This window comes from Artemia franciscana, chromosome 20 (assembly GCF_032884065.1).
Source record: "Artemia franciscana chromosome 20, ASM3288406v1, whole genome shotgun sequence".
NCBI lineage: Eukaryota > Metazoa > Arthropoda > Branchiopoda > Anostraca > Artemiidae > Artemia > Artemia franciscana.
Genome location: NC_088882.1, coordinates 21,662,816 through 21,690,044, shown reverse-complemented (window position 1 = coordinate 21,690,044; position 27,229 = coordinate 21,662,816). Strand labels below are relative to the sequence as shown.

The window sequence follows — 27,229 nt, the reverse complement described above, 5'->3', positions numbered from 1 at the left end:
GTTTGGGCTTAAAACTGGATTTTGTTCAATTGTTAGTTTTTCTTTCGTTTTTTATTTGTAATTTTTTTGTATAGCGACTGTTGTGGTTTTCTTTATATGTTTGCTTTCTTTCTTTCTAAGCTGCTCTATTGTTTTTCTTCATTTTTTTTCTAAAGGCTTCAAAATGTGAAGTCGGAACATTGATGGCTTTCGTGCTATAGAGTATGGTATAGTTTTAAATTATCTATGACTGTTGACCAATGGATTCTCTTTTAAAGAGGAGGATAACAAAGCCCCCCCCCCCCGCCCCAAAAAACTTCAAACCCATGTTTTTAAACTTTCTATGAAAGGTGCTTCAGATAGACTTCATATGAATACGGATTTCGAAGTATGATATATAAAACGGATGAATATAGGTTGAAGCGATAATGCGATTCCTGAATGTGGCAAAAGCTTATTTCTTATCGCAGAGACGCTACTTTATTTTGGGCAATTATACTTTATTTAAAAAAGCAAATGCAATCAATGAGTTTTTATATCCAGTGCATGACGAAGACTGCTGCCTATTTAACCACGCACTCTTTACGCTAAAATTTGGCTTTTTGTCCCCAGTACTTTAAGAGCGGCTCATCGAGCATTATGCTAATCAGAATAGGATAAAAAGTATTTTTCACAACCTTTCAAGAATGGAGAAACTTATTAATCTGCATTTGCAATCAACAATAGAGTTTTGGGTTCATGTTTCAAAAGACAATATTGATGAATAAACACTTGCAACTACCCGTTAACTATGTTTATCGCGCTCCGAAATCCTTTCAGCATAAACAATATTGAACTTTGGTGTAATGAATGGAGGATAAGGAGGGGATAATCCCCTTCATATACGCAATAGTTTCTGTTCGTTTTAATGTCGTTCTAAATTAGTTTTGATCTCACTCTTTACTTTCCTTTGAAAAAAACTTTTTTAATCACATATATATATATATATATATATATATATATATATATATATATATATTATATATATATATATATATATATATATATATATATATATATATATATATATATATATATATATATATATATATATATATATATAAAATTAAATTTTAAAGCTCAGTTGGCCCTACAGGAAATGGAACATATCCTTCTACTGTGGTTGGCCCAAAGATCAGCCTTCTCCTTTAGCATATACAACGACAGATACACCAAAAAAATAAATACTTCATGCGAGAGACTTCCTTTTGGGAAGGAGGAAAATACTAATTCTTCGAAAATGAAGGCAGATAGATTTCGAGCAATAGAACTTGCTCGTTTTGTAATGCCTTTGAGCTATTAATGGATCAAAAACCAATGATTTCCTGTAAAGGTAGCTAAAGACAAAGGAGCTATTTTAGCCAATTTGCTAATTCTAGCAAATAGTTTAAGAAGTTTTAAGACTAGGGGCAAGGTCCCATGACCGTTTCACAATTACAACTCACAATTTTCTTCTTTTTTTTTTAATTTCCTTTCATTTCAAACCGCTCATGCTAGTTTTTTACAAAGCCATTTCAGTTATCCAGTAGAGAAGTTAGAGAAATGGTATGCGTTATTTCTTTCTTTCTTTTTCAATTGATTCAACATGACGAATTTGATGAAAAATTCAACCGTTTGAATTTTTGGACTCTAAAAAGTTGAAAGTTTGATTTGGAATTAATGTTAGATTATCTAGAATCTAGACGATATTAAATATAAAAAAAAGTCTGGATTGTTTTCTTGAAATATAATAGTTTTCGATTAGATTTCCTTTTTTTTAATTTATTCATTACCAGATGGACGTGAGACTTAAGACAGGTTCAGAAACTCAATTTTTAATACACTGGATCAGTAGTTCTCAAACTGCTGTGCGCTAACCCCTTAGGGGTACGCACAAATTTTTAGGGGGTACGCGATCGGCAAAAAAAAAAAAACAACCACCCTTTAACTCTAGGAATGGTAATTTTATTTATATTTTAGCAATAATTTACTTAGTACCGGTAACTGAGAAGGGGTACTTAAATGTTTTGTGGGTAAAACAGGGTACAGTGTCTATTTAAGTTTGAGAACCATTGAACTAGATGACTTCAATAACGCTTAGTTAAAGCATACGCTATTTCGGAATCTCTCTATTCAGAGATTCAATTAAACTCTAAAGTTATTATTCACATTCACACTGCCCCTCTTCGCTTAAATAACAAATTTTACGGAAACTGTCAGCAACCAGACGTGTTTTAAGGGCATGGAATTCTCTACTTGCAAGAGACAGAAATGATTAGTTTCCGAAGTAGTATTTTACGAATTCCTATCGCAACTTTTGTTTCTCAGGGAATGTCAAAAATGAGTCAATATGTAAGTATTTTCTAAAAAAAAGATTTATGACGCCACATCAGCTAAATTATACGAGATGGCTTGTTATTCAGTGTTAAGGTCTTGATCTTTTATATACAGGCATGCTATTTTGGAAGAACGGAATATTACCGCAAAAGGCTCATCGTGAAAACAGTATAGTTTTTATAAAAACTAGAGAACACAAGATGACTATTAGTAATGTCAATCGGACACACAGAAATATAAACGTTAATAAAGTCGTTAGCAACATATAGAATAGTTTTAATTCTTTTTAGTGACAAAACCGAATGACAAAATTGCTCCACTATTGAACTTCTATGAGTCTTTTAAAGGACTTTCATCCTGCAAGGGTAATTCTCTTTACTAATTGGTTCTAAGATGTTGCCTTGTGCATAAGCTTTCCCACTTAAATGAGTATTTTCACACTAGATTAACATTTAATATACATTAAGACCGTTACATTGGTAGTTAAGAATATCCTAATCATCATGATTAACTTTCGGAAAATTAAAAGTGTAAAATGGAAACGTAAATTTTACCTCTGATCAAAAACGAAGGGCTTTATAGGAAAGGCTGTCCAGACTTGGAGTATAATCGCAACTGTGCGTTTTACGGACTAAATAGGCTGTGTAAGAATAAGTAGCTCTGCAATAAAGTCTGAAATTATGGTTATTCCTTAGTATATTTAAGCCTTAGCCAGCTTAAAGATTTGCATTTATCATTTTAGCATTATAATATTCAGTCTCCAGCGAATCATTTTTATGATTCAGATATTCTTGCTGCCCCTTGACGTTCCCTTACTTCTTCTTTTGTTCGTTTTGGAGCATATATAGTCCCATTAGTAAATTGCGAAAGAGTTACATTTTCAATGAGGTTTTACATACGTTTTGTAGTAAAATATACTTAAATTAAATAAGAGATTTAACTTTTAACAGCCGATCTCTTCTAAACACAAACTTAATAGAATAAACTATTTACACTTGATTGACAGAATGATTTTATTATATCAATTTTTTTTTTAATATAGTATTGTGAATTTACCATGTAGGTTCCTTTGTCCCTTTCCTGCTGTAAGTTCTTCGCTTTCTTTCTTTGTTTTTATTTTATTTGTGTATTTTGGTGGATCATAAATTTTATTTTTATATTAGGTTCTTCGATTAAAGCTTACCTCGCTGGTAGATATATTTAAATATTTTTATTTGTTTATTATGTGTGGTAGCTAAACATCTGAAATCTTAAAAAGCTAGATTGAAAGGTTCTGCGGCGTGATTTGGAATCATCATTAGGCTGGTTATTACATTTTGACAGCCAAACTTTAGTGCAAAAAGTGTGAACTCAAGACGGGTCAGAGCCCTCCGCCCCAATTTATTAGACAATTTCTACTACTTTTTTATTTTAACTTCGTTCCTTAATTTAACTTTTTATAAGGTGTTGTTTTTTCCTACTTATTTTTCAAATAACATTGAATGTTATCCTAAACATATGGAAGCCCGCAAGCCTTTCAGTCCCCCAACCAATCTTTACGCTAAAGTTTAACTTCTTTACAGCAGAGCTTTAACAACAATTGTTTATATAGGTATTTGTCCATTATATGATAAACATATTTTCCTAAATATGAGAGAGGCTACCACCCCCTGAAGATTTTCCTCTTCAAGATTAACCTCAAGTTTCTTATAACATTATTTCAATTTTTGGAACCAGTTCATTGTCTGTCGAAGATTAGGGTTTCCATATTAATAAGGGTACTATCGCCGCTGTAAATACCCATATTGCACAAAACAGCAAAATAAGCAATAAACAAATTTTGGGCTTCTAACCAGTGGTAGTTCAAATTCATTCTTAGACCTCGGGTTGAGTTGAAAGAGGGTCATTTGAGCGAAGATTTAGTTAAGTGAAGTTGAGTTACACGGTGGTTTAGTTGAACGGGGTCTAGTGAAAAGGGGGTTCAGTTGTACGAGGGTTTCAGTTAAATTGGGTTTTCACGTACAGCAGTTCATTTGGACAAGGGTCGAGTTGCACGGAAGGTCAAATAGACAGGTGTTCAAATGCACTGGGGTTCAGTTTCACGAGGATTCAGTTACATGGGTTCAGCTGCACGAGGTTCAGTTACACGAGGGTTCATTTACATGCACACCAGCAGTGTGACTCCCAGAACTGGTTTGTTATTTGAATAGTATTCCAGTACTTGTGCTAAAAAGTGTTTAAAACAACAAAAACAAAAGTAAACACAGAGTGACACAGCGTCCATGAGTTTCATACAAGAGAGGATCAAAAATTAAGCTCTGGGGTAAACTATAATGTTGAATCTAATGTTCTAGTTTTTTTCAAGATTACATCCATTATGGGTGGTGTTTTCCTTCTTTTTAAAAAATATTGTAAATTTTCATATGCTAACTACTTAACATAAATTCGTGATTTATAAATAACAAACTATGAAATAGCAATAGTAATTAGTGAATATGCCAAGCATAAAATAACACATTTGATGTATTTGGATCAACACAATTTTTTTTTTGTATGTATCTCTCATTTATCTTGTTTGTTGTATGTACGTCAGAACTTGGGTTTTTTCTCTCTCAGTTTTACTTAACAAGTGTTAATCTTTGTTTGCCGTCGAAAATTCGCAGTAGTTCTTTTTTAGTTGATTTTTGTCAAAACTCTTCAATATTCAAAAACTTCTGTCTTCTGTTCAATACTACCGTTCTTACTATAAGAGCTGAGGTGCCATCACCTTATCATCCATAGCCTACGTTTAGTCCAGATGTACTGATCACCCTTCATAATGATCTGAGCCGAAAAGTTTGATTTTGACGGTACAATCTTAGTGATGATTGCAATATCCCATTTTGACCGACAGTGATCGACAAGTTTTTCGGCTGAAAGTCAGCAGCAACATTGAAACTTGAAATGAACAAAAATTATTATCAATATGAGGGTGAGGGGGGCTACCCCCTCCTCAACACCTTGTTTTTTACACTAAAGTATTTTAGTACTTTCAAGAATGCTTCTTATTGTTCTAATTAAATGGCTCTAGTATTTCAGGAGTCGTTCTTAAAGAATTTGTACAAAATTCAAACTTTAGCTTAAAAAGCGAGCTGTTGAGGAGGGGAAATACGTAACAATTTCTGTCCGTCTTAAGTTTTAACTCTACTCCTTACTTTCAGTTGGAAAGACTTGTTTTTCTTATATAATTTCCCATCATTTTTGAATAATGCCAGGAAATCTAGCTCTACCTCCACTCGGCAAAGAGAAAGAAAGGAATATAAAAAAAATTCCTTATAGGAATTCTGGCAATTTCCCCAAGCGTCAAATTTTCCTGAATTGACCCCCTGGAAACTTCCCTCCCCATGGAAAATTCTCCCTGTGTAAAATCCCCCCAGCAGAAAATATGTGCCTCCCCCCCCCCCCGAAAAATGTACGCATATTTTCCAATAAATACTATAAGTAAACAAATGGCAAAATTTATAATTTAAAAACCTTTCCCCAGGGGCTGTGATGGGGGTTATGTTACATCCAAAGGCATAGTTCATCGACTATCCTGAAAAAATGCCTTTCAAAAAAGCCTTTCAACTATCCTGAACAAAATGCCTATCCCATAAATTTGATCCTGTGATTTTGGGAAAAATTGGGCGAGCGATGTTTTTGATCACTCAAAAAGGCCACTAGGGTTTTAAATTTCCGTTTTAATGAGCCCATCTTGATTTCCTAGGACCACTGGGTCGATACAATTACCCTCGGGAAGAATAAATAAAAAACAAAAAAAGTAACAAAAAAACACGCATTCCTGTTCATTCGTCTTACAAAAAAAATACAAATTCCACATTTTCAAACAGTTCGTGGTAATGAACTGTAAGTAAGGAGCGACCCGACTCAGTAGTAACCGAAACTCTAAAAGAAAAAATTTGATACCAATAGATACATCAAATGTATTGGATTTTTATGCTTATTTCAAACATATAAGTTTTATCAAGTTTAGTCTTATCTATCAAAAGTTTCAAGCCTGAGAAAATTTGCCCTATCTTCGAAAAAGGGCAAAACATACCTTATAAAGTCATAGAATCTTAATAAAAAGCACACCACCAGATTCAGCGCATCAGGGAACCCTAATGTAGAGGTTTCAAGCTAGTATCTGCAAAAATATGGAATTTGTATTTTTTGCCAGAAACAAGATCACAGGTACGTGTTTGTTTGTTAGTTTTTTCCCCAGGGGGTGATCGTATCGACCCAGTGGTCCTAGAATGTCGTGAGAGGACTCATTCGAACGGAAATTAAAAGTGTTAGCGTCCTTTTTAAGTGACCAAAAAACTGGAGGACAACTAGGCCCCCTTCCCCTCTCATTTTCCCCCAAGTCACCCGATCGATATTTTGAGATAGCCATTTTGTTCAGCATAATCGAAAAATCTAATAGCTTTGCCTTTGAGGATAACTTAATCCCTCCCCCACATTTTCCGGGGGAAGGGCTGCAAGTTGTCAACTTTGCCCATTGTTTAGTATAATATTGGTAATTGCGGAGTATACAGACGTTTCAGTTTTTCTAGTGGGATGGGGGAGGGGGTTACATTGGAGAATCTTTCCATGGAGGAATTTTCATAGGAAAAAGGAATTTTCCATGAAGGGGGCGCCGGATTTCCCAGCAGTATCTAAAAAACGATCAGAAATTAAACAAAAAAACAAGTTTTTTTTCAAATGAAAGTAAGGAGCAACATTAAAACTTAAAAAGAACAGAAATTATTACGTATATGAGGGGGTTCAACCCCTCGTCAATACCCCGCTCTTTACGCTTTGAAAAAACTTTTTTTTATTTAATTTCAGGTAGGAGCTTGAATCCAAGTACAACAGTACTATGAACGTGACTTAATAAATATATACCAAATCTAAAAAGGTACTGACACGCTCGATAGCCTTCATCCATGTGTATTTGTATAAATAAGTTTTCATCCATTATGACTTAATAATGTCAATAAACTGACGCTAAAATATTTCTCGTCAATAAACTGGCATGAATACAAACGTTCAGTTACAAATGTGATAAGTAAGAAAAAACGTTAGAAGAAATTTGAATAGGTGCCACTATTTTGGTTTGAGCAAAAATTGCTTGGCTGTCAATTACGCTTCCTAATCAATGTCTTTGGTGACTTTGTTTTAATAAGCCGAATCACAAAATCTAGACACAGCCAATCATACGCAATGCTATCAAAAAACCCCCGTATTGGGCTTGCCGTGATCAGTGGCACTAATGCACGAAAATATTGGGGGTGGCAAATACGTTTTAAATTTAGGGAGGACAATTTTATTTTTTATAAAAATCATTGAATTGTATTTAATATGACAATAATGTACTTTTTATTTAATAATAATGCTTGAATTGTATATATCTGACTTTTGCGATGATGGCTTCACAACTACCTATCTGTTTTCATAGGACGTTTAATAGATAAAATGCAGGCATTTCAAGTTTATTTTAAAGAGCAAGGCGTTGAGGAGGGGTCAAACCCTTTCATGTACAGAATAATTTCTGTTCGTTTTAAGTTTTAATGCCGCTCCTTTCTTGCAGTTAAAAAAAAAAAACTTGTCTTTTTATTTAATTTCTGAACGTTCTTTAATTAATGCATGTTTTGATTTTGGCTCACCGCACATGAATGATGAAAACGAAATTTACATATTTTTTATTTGGCTAAATTGCCTTCTCATAGTTTTGATCGGACGATTTTGGTAAAACAAAAGGAGTGGGCGAGGAGGCCCAGTTGTCATCCAATTTCTGGAGGATTTCCATGAAGAGGGGCAGGATTTTCTATCATTATTTAAAGAAAACAATAAAAAAATAAACATGAAAAAAAATTTTCAACTGAAAGTATGGAGCAGCTTTAAAACTTAAAACAAACAGAAATTATTACGCATATAGGGTTCACCTCCCCCTAATACCTCGCTCTTTATTCTAAAGTATTTCCACGGCCTTTGTGATTCAGGGGTCATTCTTAAGGAATTGGGACAAAATTTAAGCTTTAGTTTACAGAGTGAGGAGTTGACAAGGGGGAGACATATACGTAATAAAAAATACGCATATAAAAGTTCGTTACGTAAGTTAGTTCGTAAGTTGTGTATATTTTTTACTCATAAAAACGTTCCTAGAAAACTAAAAGTTCTCTTTGCCTTTTTAAGTAGCCGAAAAACTGGAGGGCAACAAGGCCTCCTCCCCCGCTTCTTTTTTCTCAAAATATCCCAGACAAATTCCTCCATGGAAAGATCCCCCACGTATCTCCTCCTCCCCCCAACCAAAAAATCACCCTGAAAATGTCTGTACACTTCCACATAACCAATAATATATTATACACAGGTCAAAGTTTGTAACTTGCAGCCCCTCCCACGGGGACTGTGGGGGAGTAAGTCGTCCCCAAAGACATAGTTATTAGGTCTTTTGAACATGCTGAATAAAATGGCTATCTCAGAATTTTGATCCGGTGACTTTGGTAAAAACGAGCGTGGGAGGGGTCCTAGGTGCCCTCCAATTTTTTGGTCACTTAAAAGGGCACTAGAACTTTCAATTTCCGCTAGAATGAGCCTTATTGTGACATTCTAGGACCACTGGGTCGGTACGATCATCCCTCAGAAAAACAAAAAGAAAACAAACAAATAAACACGCATCCGTGATCTGTCTTCTTGCAAAAAATACAAAATTCCACATTTTTGTAGATAGGAGCTTGAAAATTCTACAGTAGGGTTTTCTGATATGCTGAATCTGATGGTGTGATTTTCGTTAAGATTCTATGACTTTTAGGGGGTGTTTCCCCATATTTTCTAAAATAAGGCAAATTTTCTCAGGCTCGTAACTTTTGATGGGTAAGACTAAACGTGATGAAACTTATATTTTTTAAATCAGTATTAAAATTCGATTCTTTTGATGTAACTATTGATATCAAATTCCATTTTTAAGAGTTTCGGTTACTATTGAGCCGTGTCGCTCCTTAGGCCTACTACAGTTCGTTACTACAAACTGTTTGATTTGTCTGATGTTCCAAGCAAGAATAACTTTACATTTCCCTTATTTTCATATAGTCTGTCCCTCAGATAATTAATGTACAATCTATTCCTCCTCTCTATCAAAAATAAAGGTTTTACACTAATATTTTTGGCTGCGCTTCCAACTTTCTTCTCTAAGACACAATCAGTGACTTCGCAAATTACTTTCCTAAAGTTATTCCATACACCATCTTCATTGTCAAATTTTAAACTCTCCAGTTTAGTACTCAACTATTCCTGGATTATTCATATTCTTATCCTGGTATTAAACAAAAATAAAACAAGTTTTTTTAAATGAAAGTAAGGAACGACGTTAAAACTTAAAACGAACAGAAATTACTCCGTATATGAAATGGGTTGTCCCCTCCACAATCCCTCGCTCTTTACGCTAAAGTTTGACTCTTTGCCACAATTCTACTTTTTAAAACAATTAAAAGTTTTAGCTTAAAGAGCGAGGGATTGCGGAGGGGACAACCCATTTCATATACGGAGTAATTTCTGTTCGTTTTAAGTTTTAACGTCGCTCCTTACTTTCATTTTTTTGTTTAATTTCTGGACGTTTTTGAATTAATGCATTTTTTGATCTTGGCTCTCCGCGCATAAATAATTAAAACGAAATTTGCATATTAATTTTTTTGGGCTAAATGGCTTTTTTATAGTTTTAATCGGAAGATTTTGAGAAAAAAGGAGCGAGAGAGGAGGCCTAGTTTCCCTCCAATTTTTTTATTACTCAAAAAGGCAACTATAACTTTTACGAACGTTTTCATAAGTAAAAAATATACGTAACTTACGAATTAACTTACGTAGCGAACTTCTATATTCGTATGTTTTTATTGCGTATATGAGGGGGCTCACCCCTCGTCGATACCTCGCTCTTTACACTAAAGCTGAAATTTTGTCCCAATTCCTTGAGAAGGACCCCTGAATCACAAAGGTCGTAGAATAAATAGTTGAAATTACTAAAAATACTTTAGCGTAAAGAGCGAGGTATTACGAGGAGGTAAACCCCTCATATGCGTAATAATTTCTGTTCGGTTGAAGTTTTAATGCTGCTCCTCACTTTCAGTAGAAAAAAATTTCATATTTATTTTTTCATTGTTTTTTAAATAATGCTAGAAAATCCTGCGCCCCCTCCATTGAAAGTCTCTTCCCCGATGAGAAATTCCTCCATGGAAAGATCCTCCACGTATACCCCCACTAAATTCTCCCCCAAACCAAAAAATCCCCCTGAAAACGTCTGTACAATTCCCAGTAACCATTACTATATGTAAACACGGGTCAAAGTTTGTAACTTGCAGCCCCTCCCATGGGGACTACGGGGGCGTAAGTCGTCCTCAAAGACATATTTATTAGGTTTTTCGACTATGGTGGATAAAATGGCTATCTCAGAATTTTGATCCGGTGACTTGGGGAAAAAATGAGCGTAGGAGGGGGCCTAGGTGCCCTCCAAATTTTTGGACACTTAAAAAGGGCACTAGAACTTTTAATTTCTGTTCGAATGAGCCCTTTTGCGACATTCTAGGACCACTGAGTCGATACGATCACCCCTGGGAAAAAAAACAACAAAAAAACAAATACACATGCATCCGTAATTCGTCTTCTAGCAAAAAATGTGAAATTCCACATTTTTGTAGATAGGGGCTTGAAACTTCTACATTAAGGCTCTCTGATACGCTGAATCTGATGGTGTGATTTTTGTTAAGATCGTATGACTTTTATGGGGTATTTCCCCCTATTTTCTAAAATGAGGCAAATTTTATCAGGCTCGTAACTTTTGACGGGTAAGACTAATCTTGATGAAACTTTATATTTAAAATCGGCAGTAAAATGCAATTCTTTTGATGTAACTATTGACATCAAATTTTAAGAGTTTTGGTTACTATTGAGCCGGGTCGCTCCTTACTACAGTTCGTTACCACGAACTGTTTGATCTACCAAAATCATAGCTCCCCGGAAGGTAGTTATCCTTCCTAAATTTCAGCTTTAAATTAACCCTAGACACTACTTGATGGTTGTCCTTGCTTTTAACAACAGTAACAACATTCTCATATACCATAGTATGTTGTATTGATTCTCCTAGTCTTCTGTTTACAATGACATGATCAATAAGGTTAGCTGTCTTACCATGATAGGACTATTATGTTAATTTATGAACCATTTTATCAACAAATACTGTTTTAGTTATATCTACAAAATTGCAGCAGACTATTCCATTACTGTTTTCTTTTCCTATATCAAATTGACTCAGACTAGGATATCTACCAGCCTGACCGGTAAAAGCCCTTTATATAAAAACAAAAAAAAAAATTTCTACCTGGGACCCTGTCTATTTGTTGCAGTAGCTGTGAGTAAAATTTATATGAGTCAGTACTATCTCCATCTGTCGGTTCTACAGGAGCATTTATTGTGAATTGTGTATATAACCACTGGCTTGGAAATACATGTAGACGAATGTATAATACTGTGACTGATATCCTACACCAGTGGTTTCCAACCTGTGGGGTGCGCCCCCCCCCAGGGGGGCACGAGACTGTTTCCAAGATATCATTTCCGAATACAAACCAAAAAAGTCGAATAGGTGTCAAAAAATGAATCAACAGTGTACGTAGTCCACACGTTTTAGATTCGACTAAAGGACGATTTTACCTACTTTGACAAACAAATCTTACTCCATCCTTCCTGCCTGAGCAAATAAATTCTATATCACCTAATTTCACATTTCCTACCCCTGAGATATGCGTTAAGTCTAGCTCAAACTATCTGAATTCGTCAGTCAATATGTCGATGTAATATTATTTTGTAACATTATAGTTGCAGTTTCACATTTTTTAAACGAATAAAATTATTTTGGCCTAAGGAAAAGAAATGTTCCCAGAACCAGTACAGGACGGGGATTGTTTTATTAAATATTATCAAGAATCTTGATGCTCACCTTCATGAGAATCTGTAATCTAGCATAAAAAAGCCCGCAATTACTCTCAATCCATCTTCCAATGGTAGAACAATCCGTTCAATGATTTTTATCAAACATAGAAAACAAACGATATGGATTGCATGTCAAAAGCCAATTTCCGGAATTGCTCTGGTGGCTACGCCTTAAACTAACACAAATATAAAAAATATGTTGGCAATTAGCTACGTTGACAGCGGAAATTTTTGCGGGGAAGTTTCTGCAAGTGGGATTATCTGGGGGGATTTTCAGTGGGGAGAAAATTTTTCGGAATAATTTCCTTTCAGCGGGGATGTATTTTACACAGACGTGGGGTGTATTTATAGGGGAGATATATTCCACGGGGGTATTTCCGGAGGGTTTACGGCGGAGGTATTTTGCACCGTGAAACCACTCAACGCGTGCATTTTCATGCCAAAACATCCCAGCTCTCATTGAGCCATCAGACAAATGCAGATTTAGCTATAAGGGAGAGACGAGGGGAGGGTGGAGGTAAAACTGTATGCACAATCCCCAGGACTGTAACCAGGATTTTGTTGAGGGTAGGGTAGGGTATTTTTTCCCAAGATGAGGGGGGGGGGTACAAATGAAATTTAAAAAAGCGTATCAAAAATTTGAAATTGATATTGACTCCTTTATGACTTCTGGGAATATTTCTGATCTACGCTGTTATTATGAAAGTATAGAGTAGCACTAAAGTCAAAAATGAGCAAAATTCATTCCGCATAGAAGGGGGACTGCCCCTTCCTCATTCACACCTCCTCCACCTCATGGTCGCAGAAACTTCAGAGGGTGCTCATTAAATCAAAATTGAGAGTTCTAACCCTTTTTTGTAAGTCGAAACTAACTGAAGACCAACCAGCGACGGGGGGGGGGAGAATTTTCTGGGGGACTGGGGATGTCCGAGGGGTTATTTTTCGCGGTGTGAATTTTCAGCGAGGGAATTTTCCGCAGGGTATTTTCTGCTTTTTTCTGGGGCGGAGACTTTCCAGACACACTAAAAATACATTTATCTATGTGGATTATACAAAATTTAAAAACTGCTCGAAATGCCAATTTATTCCAATACAGCGCTAATGATGCTACTACTATTGGAAGGCATAAGGGGTGGTTACCCTACTCCTGTTTCTTATAAATTTTTACATTTTAAGTTTAACTGGATTATTCATTGACATTTCTATCCCTATTAAGATTCATTTTTTAATCCATAATGGTATGTTTTATAGTTGTGCCTGATGTGATTAACTGAAATATGTTCATTCTGGGTTTCATCTATTCATAGATAGTGATTTCTGTTCGTAATTTCAGTTTACATTTTAATAAGATTTTACATCTGCTCGTCCCAGGTTTTAATATGCCTCTTTATTTTTTGAAACACTTTTCATTTGGAAAGTTTTTTTATTAATTAATATCCACATAAATCATATTGCTTGGACATTTGTATAGGGGGGCAAATAGGTGACATCCCTCAAACAAGTGCCTCTGAAAATAGGAGTCCATGTCATTACCTATCCAAACATAGGGGCGTTTTATGGTTAATTCCTGTAGCTGGTCTGCCGAGTGTCTTGGTTTGAGGTAAGGCATTTTTGTAATAATGCCACCAAGCTTGGAAGGACTGTGGAAAACTTGTCTTTGTTTAGGATTCCACCATAGCAAAAATCATGGAAAAACTTATAAAATACCTATGGAATTGTTATTATGAAAGCAGTTTAAATAAGTTAAATTTTTGTACAATGCTATTATTTAAATGAGGTTGCATTTCCAGTTTGAATATTTTTTTTTACGGCCTAGTTTATAAATTCATTAGAATCCAGACTGTTTTTAACGGTGGAAATATGCTCAATTCTAACAAAAACAAGTTTTAGATATTGATTTATACATTATCGATTTGTATTTTTTGTTGTTATTACAGAACTTTACTGTTGTATTCCCGGTTCTCTGTTGAATCATTTAGGTACTTTTATTAATGATTAAATAAACATTTAGGTAATCTCTGGGAAGACAAACAAACACTTTAGATTACCTTATAGACTATAAAAATACCTAAAGGCCTTGAGCATTTATTAGAAGGTAATCGAGGTAAAAACTAAAATGAAGACAGATAAAAAGGATGAGATGGACGAAGAATCTCACCGGTGTGATGATCTCATGAGACTCAGCGCCAGAATGAACTCAGGCTAATAGGTACGTTGGCAGTAGCATTAAGCGTCAATAAAAAAATTGGTAGTTCCGCAAGATAGTTTAGCTAAGACTTGCAAGCGGCATTTCGGAAAGGCAGAACTGGTATAAAACACGGTTGCCAGAGAGGATTTTCTATTAAAGTAATGGTGCACACAAATGAGAAAGAAGCAAAAAAAAATTTTTCAACTCTACCTTTACAAAAAATCCATTTAAAAAGGTACTCGTGTTTAATTTCTTATTTCGTCTCCAAGGGGCGGGAATATTTCTTGATAATCCTAAATTCTCACAAACCTACCAACCTAGCTACAAAATACAAACTATTTCAAGTTTTCTTTAAGGCCACAACCTGAAATTCTCATGGACAGACAAAGAATGTAAAAAACATACATTTTACAAATTACAGAAGGGTGCTATCCCTTTTCCACGAGATGGTGATGTCTCGGTGGAGATACCGTCCGAAAGCGTGGCCTATCAGAGGGTGAAGTAAAGTTTCTAGGTAGAGAAAAAATATTTATAATGTCTTCACTGTTATATTTGTCTTTTTCCAATATAGAGAAATTCTTCTCACCATAAAAAAGTGCCTGTCAAGCCACATGAGACATACGATAGATAGCAATATTTAGGTATGCTTTCCAAATTTCTCTTAGAATAAAAAATTTGGTACTTATGTATTATACCAAACACACCCAAGAAGTGAAGGTAGGTTAATCCTAATGAAACAAATCTTACTTCATAATATGCAGCATAATTTTAGCTAATATATTCTGCATGCAGACCGGCTATACTTTACATCTAACCCCCCTCCCTCTAAAGTGAAAATACGTAGCCCTAATTATATATTTCCAATGCATTTCTGTCAAACGTAATTTGTTTTTCCATTTTTATGGCACTTGGTATTAATCAAGTGACAAGCAATCGCAAATTCTGTCGGTCTGTCGGTCCCGGTTTTGCTACTTTAGGCACTTCCAGGTAAGCTAGGACGATGAAATTTGGCAGGCGTATCAGGGACCGGACCAGATTAAATCAGAAATAGTCGTTTTCCCGATTTGACCATCTGGGGGGGAGTGGGGGCCCGTTAATTCGGAAAAAATATAAAAATTGAAGTATTTTTAACTTACGAACGGTTGATCAGATCTCAATGAAATTTGATGTTTGGAAGGATATCGTGTCTCAGAGCTGTTATTTTAAATCCTGACCGGATCTGGTAACATTGGGGGGGGGGATGGGAGGGGGAAACCTAAGACTTGGAAAACACTTTGAGTGGAGGGATCGGGTAGTTGGGGGGGGGGGTTAATACTGAAAAATAAAAAATGAGGTATTTTAACTTACGAACGGGTGATCGGATCTCAATGAAATTTGATATTTAGAAGGATATCGTGTCTCAAAGCTCTTTTTTTAAGTCCCGACCGGATCTGGTGACATTGGGGGGAGTTTGGGGTGAGGGAACCTAAAATCGTGGAGAACGCTTAGATTGGAGGGATCGGGATGAAACTTGGTGGGAAAAATAAGCAGAAGTCTTAAATATTTGATTTAAATAATTGGAACGGATCAGCTCTATATAATTGGAACGGATCAATTTTGAAAATTGAGGTATTTGTAACTTACGTAAGGGTGACCAGATCTTAATGAAATTTGATATTTAGAAGGGTCTTACGCTTTAAAGCTCTAATTTTAATTTCAGACCAGATCCTGTGACATTGGGGGGAGTTGGAGGGGAAAACCGGAATTCTTGGAAAACGTGAAAATTGGGGTATTTTTATTTTACGAATAGGTGATCGGATCTTAATGAAATTTGATATTTAGAAGGAATTCATGTCTCATAGCTCTTATTTCAAATCCCGACCAGATCTTTTGACATTGGGGGGAGTTGGAGGGGGGAATTTTGGAAAATACTTGGAGTGGATGAATCGGGCTGAAGCTTGGTGGATAGAATAAGCAAATGTCCTTGATACGTGATTGACGGAACCGTACTGGATTCGCTCTCTTTGGGGGAGTTGGGGGAAGGGGTCCCATGATTTGGCGAGTTTGGTGCTTCTGGACGTGATAGGACGATGAAAATTGGTAGGCGTGTCAGGGAGCTGCACAAATTGACTTGATAAAGTCGTTTTCCCAGATTCGACCATCTGGGGGGGGGGCTAAAGGGAGAGGAAAAATTAGAAAAAAATCTGTATTTATAACATACGAGTGGGTGATCGGATATTAATGAATTTTGATATTTAGGAGGACATCGTGACTCAGAGCTTTATTTTAAATACTGACCGGCATTAAGCCTCTTATTTTCCTTTTAAATCATGATTCATAGATTCATATTGATTCATAGAATTTTGCTAGAGCTCATACCATATGATCTCTTGGCTCTTCTTGCCTCGTCACAAGTGCCATATGAGCTCTTAGCTCTTGTTTGTTTCGTCACAGTTGATTTAATTTACATCCATTGTATGAATAGCTGGAAAATATATAATTTGGGCTATAGGCACATATATTTGCACATTAGGGGGACTGGGGGTAAAGTATAGCGGGTGTGCATGCAAAATGTTTCACTTCATTTTAACTTCAATTTTGGGTGTGTTTGGTATAATACTTTCCAAAACTTCTACAAACGATATTACTTCGAAGGAAGTACTCTGCCTTGTCATTATCTTATCAGGTACAAACTTGAAAGAAAAAATGACCACATTCTCATAAAGCTTCAGCGCATCCCATCCCCTCCTCCATTCATTCTTTAGACACCCTGAATAGCTCAACTGTCGCCTCTATCACCATTTATCGCCTCTAACAACTTCATCCTTCAGTAAAACATTTAATAAAATGCTAATTAATTCATGTAAATTATCAAAGTTGCGAATTCTTTCATAGTCAACTTCCGGCATTCCATTCGTTCCCGAATTTCTTCTCTTTGCTGGAATTTCAAACGTAATTATAAGCTCATTTTACGAAAACAACTGTACAAATATAAGAATGTAAGGGATGTATATAAATGATTGAAAAGCAAAATACTTCGTATGTTTTGAACGATTGAGAGGAAAAACTATAACGTTCTGAAGCTAAATAAAGAAGAAATCTTATTAGAAAATGATTTATAAAAAAGAAAGAAAAGAGACATAAATAATATTATGTGTTTGTTGTTACTCTTAGCATTTTTTCAGGATTCCAGGGTAAAATCACCAAAGATAAGTTCGAAATTAGCTTATAATTACCAATTCTAATTATATAATTTTATGCATCGGATGTTTCATATCATCAATCATGACCCGTACCAGATTATAGGAAACTACAAATCCAAAGTTACAGAACATCAAGAGGAACCTATTTTGCCTTAATCAAAATGCGAGCAGCCCCACAGTCAGGGTTGCCACCCGGTGATTAAAAAATCACAAGAAACTAGTGATTTTCCGGTTGATTTAGTGATCTTCTTCAATAATCTAGTGATTTATATGTAAATTTAGTGATTTTTATGTTTAGGCAATCACTATAAATAATGATAAGTCACTTCGCGTGGTAACCCTACCCACAGCTATCAGGGCAGGGAATTCAGCAGGCTTGTCGTTAGAACCATCACTTTCAACATCGTTAAGTTTGAGATATTATGTAAAACCGTATCCTCCTGGCAAGCAGATTTAATTGATCTTTATTAAGCAGATGAGTGCCCCATTACGTGAAAACAATAAATGCTCTTTCTACCCTTTGTTTATCAGGGATTTGGGAATGCACAAATAAAAAGGGAAAGAAAAGTATATTTCTCTGAAGATAAAAAGTAAATTTCCTGTATTCCTAACTAAAACTATTTTTCTAACAACAGTAATTGAAAGGCACACACTTTTTTAAGTTGAAAATGAAAGCAGGAATGGGAACTTTTTTTTTATCCAAGAACATAGTTCCATTGTCAAAACACTCCACTTTTGGAAATAAGCTTACCATAAGGTCTATCTTAAATGCTCAACCTTTATAGATATTTTTTTTTGTATAGATAATAAAACTGTCCTCAAATAAATGATTTATAAAAGTACCCGTGAACAAGTAACTACGCTATCTGAATGCTAAAATAAAAGTGTTGAATATGCTAACAAACAGTTCTTTATTTTAATGGTGATATAGGTTTGAAGCTATCTGTATTCGTCAAACGAAGAATATATTTGCTCTCACTGATTCGGAAGCGATTAGAATATTTTCTACATTTTCGGTGTTTAAGCATTAAACTCCCACGTCTGAATTTCTAGTTATCAACTAAGATGCAGCAGCAGCACTCCCACTGTGTCTAGGTTTTAATGGCTGGGTAGTTTCTTTCAATTTCTTTTTCAGTAAGACTTTCCCAACATTCCTAGACTTTGCGACAAAATCTTCAATAGGCCATCACGTAAAAAACATAGATAATAAAACGATTAGGTTAAATTTTCGAATTTGGCATAAATGCTGTTTTACAGTCACTTATTATTATTCTTGTGATAAATAGAAGTTTCATTTCATCTTTAGAGCGATTAAAATATTTCATATAGGTTTAAGTGGTGGAGTGTTTAATGTTGTCTTCTATTTTTATTTGTTAACAAATGTATAGTATTTTGAACTTAGAAATTTTTTTCAGCTTTTTCAATATTCTTTCGGGATTTCATTTGCAAAATAATGGGTTTCAGGGGTAATTGTGTTGCGGAGCAACACTACTGCTTTCGTAATTTTTTTTTTCACCGTGATCAGCGACCTGTAGCTCCGAAGTGGTAAGAGTTAAAAATTTGAGATTTTTCAGAGGGAAGGGAAACGTGAAACAGAGTAAAAAAGTTCCAGAGAAGTTTCTAAAATTTCTAACAGTTTTCCATAAAAAAAAAATAAAACCGTTTTTTTTCTTAGAAACTCTGCGTTCGATGTTTGGCGTCAAGTTAAGACGACCCTAGCTTCGGAAATAAACTTGTTAGAAATACAGTTATGCTGAACTCATGTAGAACTTTCATTTGTCTCTTCGAGAACCGGAGCACAAAATTCCGTAGCTCTTACAGATTTCCCGGAAATAATTCCGGAAAAGTCCATCTCGTTCCGATTTTTTTTTTGGAATTTTTTCAAATTTTCGATTTTGATGTTTCTTATATTTTTATCGAGTAGTGCTATGAGAAGTATGCAAGAAGAAGTGAAGTGTTCTATATACCAAGTTGCTTCGTTCTCTAAGAAATAATTTCCGAAGTTTCGACGTTCTAGAGGTAACTTCTGTTCTGGACCAGCTAGAATTTTTTTTCCAACGCGGTTCGACAGGTCTCGATCTCCTAACAACTGGACCTTACAATAGTTTCTCCGAAATAAAATTCCTTCTTTGGGTTTTTCTATTTGGAAGTTTTGTCATGCCCTCGGGGCAATTTAAATTTTTTGGTGAATTTGGTTTGTTTTATATTTTCCTAGTTTAGACCATCAAAAGTTAAGCAGAAAACTATAAGACGTTATTTCCGTATCTCTTTCAGATTTCCCGGAAATAATTCCCAAAATGTGCGTCTCGAAACTTAATACTTCGAATTGGCGTCAAGTTAAGACGGCCCTAGTTTCGGAAGTAAACGTTTTAGAGATAAAATAATTATGAACCCATATAGAACTTTTATTGATGTTTTCGAGAACTGAAGCATGAAATTCCGTAGCTCTTACAGATTTCCCGGAAATAATTCCGGAAAAGTCAATCTCGTTCCGATTTTTAAAAATTTTCTTAAATTTTCGATTTTGATGTCTATTTTATTTTTATCGAGTAGTGCTATATAACATATCAAAGATGCTTCAAGATAACAATCGAAGCCGCATTAGAAAAATGCCCTCTGAAGGACATAATGGAGACTGTTGCTCCGCAACTGTGTCCCGTAGGGACACAGTTGCTGCAACAGGGCACAGTTGCTGCAACACTTCCCGTTGCACAGGCAACGGAGGTCTAGTTTCAGCTTTAATTTGCGTTTTTTTTTTCCCCACTAAACTTAAGACAAAAACATAGATTGCAGCTCAAATCTGCTGCAAGTGAGAAATGAAGCCTATTAACAACTTTTATGATTTATACCTTGAATCCATCCTATATTAGGGTTTCTTAATGCTGCATTTTTTATTAATTTTAATTCTAAAATTATTGCCAAGGTAATACACCCAAATACCAAGAGACATTATGCACTCCCATGTAAAAGCATGTTGTTGAAACTGAAAGATGGGATTTTTAAAATTTTTAAATTGAATGATAAGCTTGGAATTTACATCCGACCTCAATTGAGCCTATTAAATCCGACCTATCAGTTTAGCGAGATATTTAGAAATTATCTTCAGTTTAGCCCATTTAGACACTACCCAGGTTTTTTTTATGACCAGCTATACAATATGAACCCTTTTTGGAAATTACTATCATCTTATCATCTTATGGGAGGCGTTAGAATGTTCAACATAAGATTATACAAGACAAGAATTAACTCACTACTTAATCATGCTATTTTATAGATATATAATTACTTTCACCGGGTATCCCCAATTCTGTTAGTTTAAAATCATATCCCACACTAATTAATCTGTTCCTCCATTACGACATTCTTATGCAAATTAATGTTTATGGGTAACTTTAATCTTGAAAAGTTTTCTATTTGAAATCAGAGCAAAAATTGGTGTATTTTGTCGTATTATTGACTCCTCTCCCACCTTTCTTTTCTGAGAATTTGGTTCGGGTTACTATTGGATTATGGCCAATCTAAACTAATTTCGCACTAGCGTATATGCCCCTTAATATCATAAAAAGAAACAACATGTTGCTAAAAATTGAAAATATAATTTGCTATAGTATGCCTCGGAAGAATCCAAATGAACGCAAAATATAAGTTTTAAAAACTTGGTTTGAAAAGCAAATATTAGCCTTTGTTTTGCTGTTACTGTTGCATTATCAAACAGTTCGTGGTAACGAACTGTAGTAAGGAGCGACCCGGCTCAATAGCAACCAAAACTCTAAAAAATGGAATTTTGATACCAATACCTACATCAAAAGAATCGCATTTTAATGCTGATTTTAAATATATAAGTTTCATCAAGTTTAGTCTTACCCATCAAAAGTTACGAGCCTGAGAAAATTTGCGTTATTTTAGAAAATAGGGGGAAACACCCCATAGAAGTCATAGATTCAGCGTATCAGAGAACCCTACTGTAGAAGTTTCAGGCTCCTATCAACAAAAATGTGGAATTTTGTATTTTTTGCCAGAAGGCAGATCACGGATGCGTGTTTATTTGTTTTTTTTTCCCAGGGGTGATCTTATCGACCCAGTTGTCCTAGAATGTTGCAAGAGGGCTCATTCTAACGGAAATGAAAAGTTCTAGTTCCCTTTTTAAGTGACCAACAAAATTGGAGGGCACCTAGGCCCCCTCCCACGCTAATTATTTTACCAAAGTCAACGGATCAAAATTCTGAGATAGCCATTTTATTCAGCGTAGTCGAAAAACCTTATAACTATGTCTTTGGGGACGACTTACTCCCCCACAGTCCCCATGGGAGGGGCAACAAGTTACAAACTTTGACCAATGCTTACATATAGTACTGGTTATTGGGAAGTGTACAGGCGTTTTCAGGAGAATTTTTTTGGTTGGGGGAGGGGTTGAGAAGAGGGGGATATGCTGGGGGAACTTTCCATCGATAATTTGTCATGGGGGAAGAAAATCTCCTTGAAGGGAGCGCAGGATTTACTAGCATTATTTAAAAAAAAAATGAAAAAATAAATTTGAAAAAGTTCTTTCAGCTGGAAGTAAGGAACAGCATTAAAACTTAAAACAAACAGAAATTATTACCCATTTGAGGGGCTCACCTCCTCCTAATACCTAGCTCTTTACGCTAAAGTATTTTTAGTAATTTCAACTATTTATTCTACGGCTTTTGTGATTCTGGGGTCATTCTTAATGAATTGGGACAAAATTTAAGCTTTAGTGTAAAGAGCGAGGATCTGACAAAGGGGGCGAACCCCCTCATATATGTAATAAAAATATGAGAATATAAAAGTTCTTTACGTAAGCTAATTTATAAGTTGCGTAAATCTTTTACTAATAAAAATACTCGTAAAAAATTAAAAGTTCTAGTTGCCTTTTTAATTAACCAAAAAATCGGAGGGCAACTAGGCTTCCTCCCCCGCTCTTTTTTCTCAAAATCATTCGATCAAAATTATGAGAAAGCCATTTAGCCAAAAAAAAAAAAAAATATGCAAATTTCGTTTTAATTATTCCTCTGCGGAGAGCCAAAATCAAAACATGCATTGATTCAAAAACGTTCAGAAATTAAATAAAAAAAACAAGTTTTTTTAACTGAAAGTAAGGAGCGACATTAAACTTAAAACGAACAGAAATTACTTCGTATATGAAAGAGGCTGCTTCCTCATCAACGCCCCGCTCTTTACGCTAAAGTTTTTTACTGTTTTAAAAAGAAGGATTGAGAGACAGAGTCAAACTTTAGCGTAAAGAGCGGGGCGTTGATGAGGAAGCAGCCTCTTTCATATACGAAGTAATTTCTGTTCGTTTTAAGTTTAATGTCGCTCCTTACTTTCAGTTAAAAAACTTGTTTTTTTTTATTTAATTGACACGTAACTGATACGTAATGTTGATTTTGTCGTCTTGTGTAACTGAATGGGATATTAAGAAAACAAAGGTTGCTTTCCTTTTGAAATTTTTTATTCTGCTCGGAAAACGTACTATTGACTAAACGTTTACCTAAATTCCTTATACAAAAGCTACACAGGGCTTAGGAAATCAGGGAATTCCTAGAAAACAAAGAATTAAGAAATTTGATTATTTGGCGGAACCAATTCAAAATTTTACCATACGTATATCTTGTCCATATCAAAAACCAAGTTCAATTTCCATGAGAGGTACTGGAATTCTCTTTAAAGAAAACGAAAATAGAGCCCAAGAAATAAACTTAAATACTTATTCTAAAATGTTTAAAACTTAGCTGTATAAAAGGATATGGATTTGTGATAAGCCGCAAGCACCAAGATCTAGGTGCCGTTAATTGATCCATTCGCATAACTGTTTCTAAGAATCCTGGATATGGTAGCTGATCTTCTTCATTTTCTTGATTATCGGTCCTATCATCCATTTGACTAATAATGCTTACTCGTCTATCCTCCCTTGGAATGCTATTTCTGAGACCTCGAAAACTACTTAAATCAACACATCTTTCAACACTAGAATCTCTAGAGGGACATTGGGAAGTATCAAGATCATTATTTACCAAACTTCTCCTCCTCGTTAATATACTGAAGGTTGACTCTGCCACGGGACTTTCTAAAAGTTCCGGATGAATTTCAGCTTCACAAACACTCCTCAACTTTATTGCTTCATTTCCTAATAAACTTCGTCTGCGGGCGAATTTTGTGAAACTCATTTCAATCGTTGGAGAGTCCACAATTAAGAGATCTGGGGACTGAACAACAACTTCTGGAATTGTGTCGTTATTTTCTTGTTCACAATCTCCGTTAGAAGATACTTGAAGGTCAATTCTACTCCTTGTACGAGCCAGCTTAGTGAAATCATCTTCAATAGATTCTATGTCAATAGTCACAGGTTTATCAGGAGGAACAGCTAGTAAATCAATCCCGAGCCATTCATCAGTGTTTGAGTGGACACTCCTATAGCTTGGTGCTCGATGTGCGTTATCATCTTTTCCGAAGGATACACTTCGGCCGATAAATACACTCGGTGCACTCTTTACCTTATTATTCATCTTGGCGTTGCTTAAAACACATGCACTATCATTACATAACACCAAAAATATTTCACCCGTCTTTAATCTATTAGTATATTCTTTGGCATAAATTTATAAGCCACTGCGAAAATTAACTAAATATACAATCCACCTAAGGTTTTGCACATCAATGGATAAGACATTTCCTGGGAAAGGAAACATTCCTGAGCTTCTCAAGAACAATACTAAACAGTAAGAACTCCATTGGTGTTTCTTGGGAATTTCAAAGAGGAGTTAGGCAAAGGTGCGCATCATTATAAACAAATTAGGATGAGAGAAAAAGTGTACTTTAGCTCTGGCAAAAGATATAGAATTTTACTCCGGAACCAAATATTAAAATTAGCTAATCTTGCGGAAAGTGCATTCTTCAGCTTCAGAATCTAAAGGAAAAAACAAGTACTTATAAACAGCCATATGGGTTCATATGTGTTTTAGTTTTTACTTACTAAAGCTTTTGCCCTTTTTACTTAAGAAAAATCAAAAGAATCACAGATTCACAAAACTTGCAGTCAACTGAGGCAAAAATAAGATAGATAGTTCTATAGTCGTGTTTTCCATAAACTAGTTTAATTTTCATAGCTTAATTTCTTGTAACTGAGTGTTTTTTCTCTCTGGGACTACTATAAATAACTTACAATTCAGCAATGTGAAAATTGCTACAAAGAGACTCTACTACCTCAGGTTGGCTACATATTACTACTACTGCTACTACTACCAACAACAACTCACTGCAGCACCAAGCTGCCTGAGGCCAAAACTACTACGCATGCTCCTCCTTCATCCCAATCTATTCGAAGCCTCCCTCCTTATATCCTTCCAGGAAGTCCTCCTTTCTTTTAAAGTTCTCCTTATGACATCCCCCCTTCCTTTTCGGGGACGATCACTTTCTCCTTTGGCCCTAGACAGCTGACCGCAGAAGATCTCCTAGTCATCTCAACCTTTCTTTTAATGTAGCCATACAAAGCAGGATTGACCCAAGATTTCAAACCTATTCTTAAGCATTGAACCCACAGAAACTCTAAAAATTCATTAATTTTGATAAAAATTTTCATCTAGGAGGCTTAAATCATCAGCATAATCTATGTCTAGGAGAATTTCACCTCCTAAATTGATTCCATATTCTCTTATTGCCATTGCTGGGCTCTTAAGGGGAAAGCCAATTCAAATAATCCATATGAATGTTAATAAGACGCAGCCCTACATAAAACCAGCTACTAACCTCGTTTCCTACCTTAGCTGCAGCAGTGTTATCAAACAGTTCGTGGTAACTAACTGAAAGCAAGGAGTGACCCAACTCAATAGTAACTGAAACTTTAAAAAATGGATTTTTGATACCAATAGACACATCAAAAGAATCGGATTTTTATGCTGATTTAAAATGTAAGAGTTTCCTCAAGTTTAATCTTACCCATCAAAAGTTACGAGCCTGAGAAAATTTGCCTTATTTTCGAAAAAAAGGGTAAATGCCCCCTAAGAGTCACAGAGTCTTAATGAAAATCACACCATCAAATTCAGCGTATCAGAGAGCCATAGTATAGAGGTTTCCAGCTCCTATCTGCAAAAATGTGTAATGTTGTATTTTTTGCTATAAGAATCACGGAAGCATGTTTATTTGTTGTTTGTTTTCCCAGAGGTGATCGTATCGACCCAATGGTCCTTTAATATCGTGAGAAGGCTCATTCAAAAGTAAATTACAAGTTGTAGTGTCCTTTTAAGTGACTTTAAGTGACCAAAAAATTGGAGGGCAACTAGGCCTCCTTCAACGCCAATTTTTTCCCCAAAGTCACCCGATCAAAATTTTTATACAGCCATTTTGTTCAGTATAGTCAAAATTTTAATAGCTATGTTTTTGAAGGTGACTTAATTCCCCGCAGTCTCTGGGGGGGGAGCTGCAAGTTATGGACTTTGCCCACTATTTACATATAGCATTGGTTATAGGGTATAGATGTTTTCAGAGGAATTTTTTGTGGGGAGGGGGGTCAGGGGAAGGGGGTTATGTGGGAGGATCTTTCCATGGTAGAAATTTTCAGGGGGGAAGGAAATCTTCTTGGAAGGGGACACCGAATTTCCCAGCCTTATTTTAAAAACGATCAGAAATTAAATAGAAAACAAGTATTTTTCAACTGAAAGTAAGGAGCAACATTAAAACTTAAAATGAACAGAAATTATTACGTATATGAGTTGGTTCTCCCTCTATTTAATACCTCGCTCTTTACGCTAAAATTTTTTGGCATCTTCGAAAGAGCTATTTATTCTAATTAAAAAGCCTTTGTGATTTAGGGGTCATTCTTAAAGAATTGGAACAAAATTCAAACTTTAGCGTAAAGAGCAAGGTATTGACTAGGGGTAGACCCTCCTCATATACATAATAATTTCTGTTCGTTTTAAGTTTTAATGTTGCTCCTTACTTTCAGTTGAAAAAACGTTTTTTTATTTAATTCTTGTGAATGGCATTAATGTCTTTAATGTATTAACCAAAAAAAAAACTTTTTCCACAAAATAAGTTTTTCAAAGAAAAGTAAATAACTCCATTAAATAAAAAAGAGTAAAAATATACTCAAATTATCTACCAAGCGTAAAACTACCACACATCAGCAGCGAAAAGTAAATGAAACCCGAAACAAACAGAAAGCATTATAATTAACCGAGTCAAACTCAAAACGAGCAGAAATTAACATGAATAGGGCTCAAAACCCCTATGCATTTCCAAGGTGAGAATACAATTTGCACTTTACTGAAAAAACAAAAAACAAATGAATGTGTACTTTCAGTTTAATATATACATGCTGATATTTATTCCTTAAGATGTTAACAATATTTTATTTATTAAAGGTATAAAGGTGAAAACATTTAAAATTTATTCTTCAGTAAAAAGCAAATCTTGTACTCGCATTCAATTTTGAATAACAAATTTTCCACTTTGCTCAAGAAAGTTTTTAATGTGAGGCGCGTAGAACGTATACGGTAGACCAAGAAAATCAAAAATCAATAAGATTTTGCGACTATGCTAAACAAATAGCTAT

The 27,229-nt window shown here is 35.2% G+C and overlaps 2 protein-coding genes across 3 annotated transcripts in view; both read right to left on the bottom strand.

Annotated features, from left to right (window-relative positions):
• Window positions 1–24,610, bottom strand: part of LOC136040022 (voltage-dependent T-type calcium channel subunit alpha-1H-like) — a 351,811-nt gene extending 327,201 nt beyond the window's left edge. Inside the window, exon 1 of the mRNA XM_065724088.1 lies at window positions 23,432–24,610. Within this exon, the coding sequence (XP_065580160.1) occupies window positions 23,432–24,185 (754 nt within the window). The 5' untranslated portion in view covers window positions 24,186–24,610. The remainder of the gene's footprint in view (window positions 1–23,431) is intronic.
• The window catches only part of LOC136039900 (putative inorganic phosphate cotransporter), a 148,300-nt gene that overhangs the window by 14,788 nt on the left and 106,283 nt on the right, over window positions 1–27,229 (bottom strand). The window contains exon 11 of one of the 2 annotated variants that reach the window (XM_065723884.1): window positions 17,282–17,396. The exons of the other annotated variant lie outside the window; for it this stretch is intronic. The gene's annotated coding sequence lies outside the window, so the exon portion shown is untranslated. Of the gene's footprint in view, window positions 1–17,281; window positions 17,397–27,229 lie in introns of those variants that run through there. 2 annotated transcript variants of the gene reach the window in all.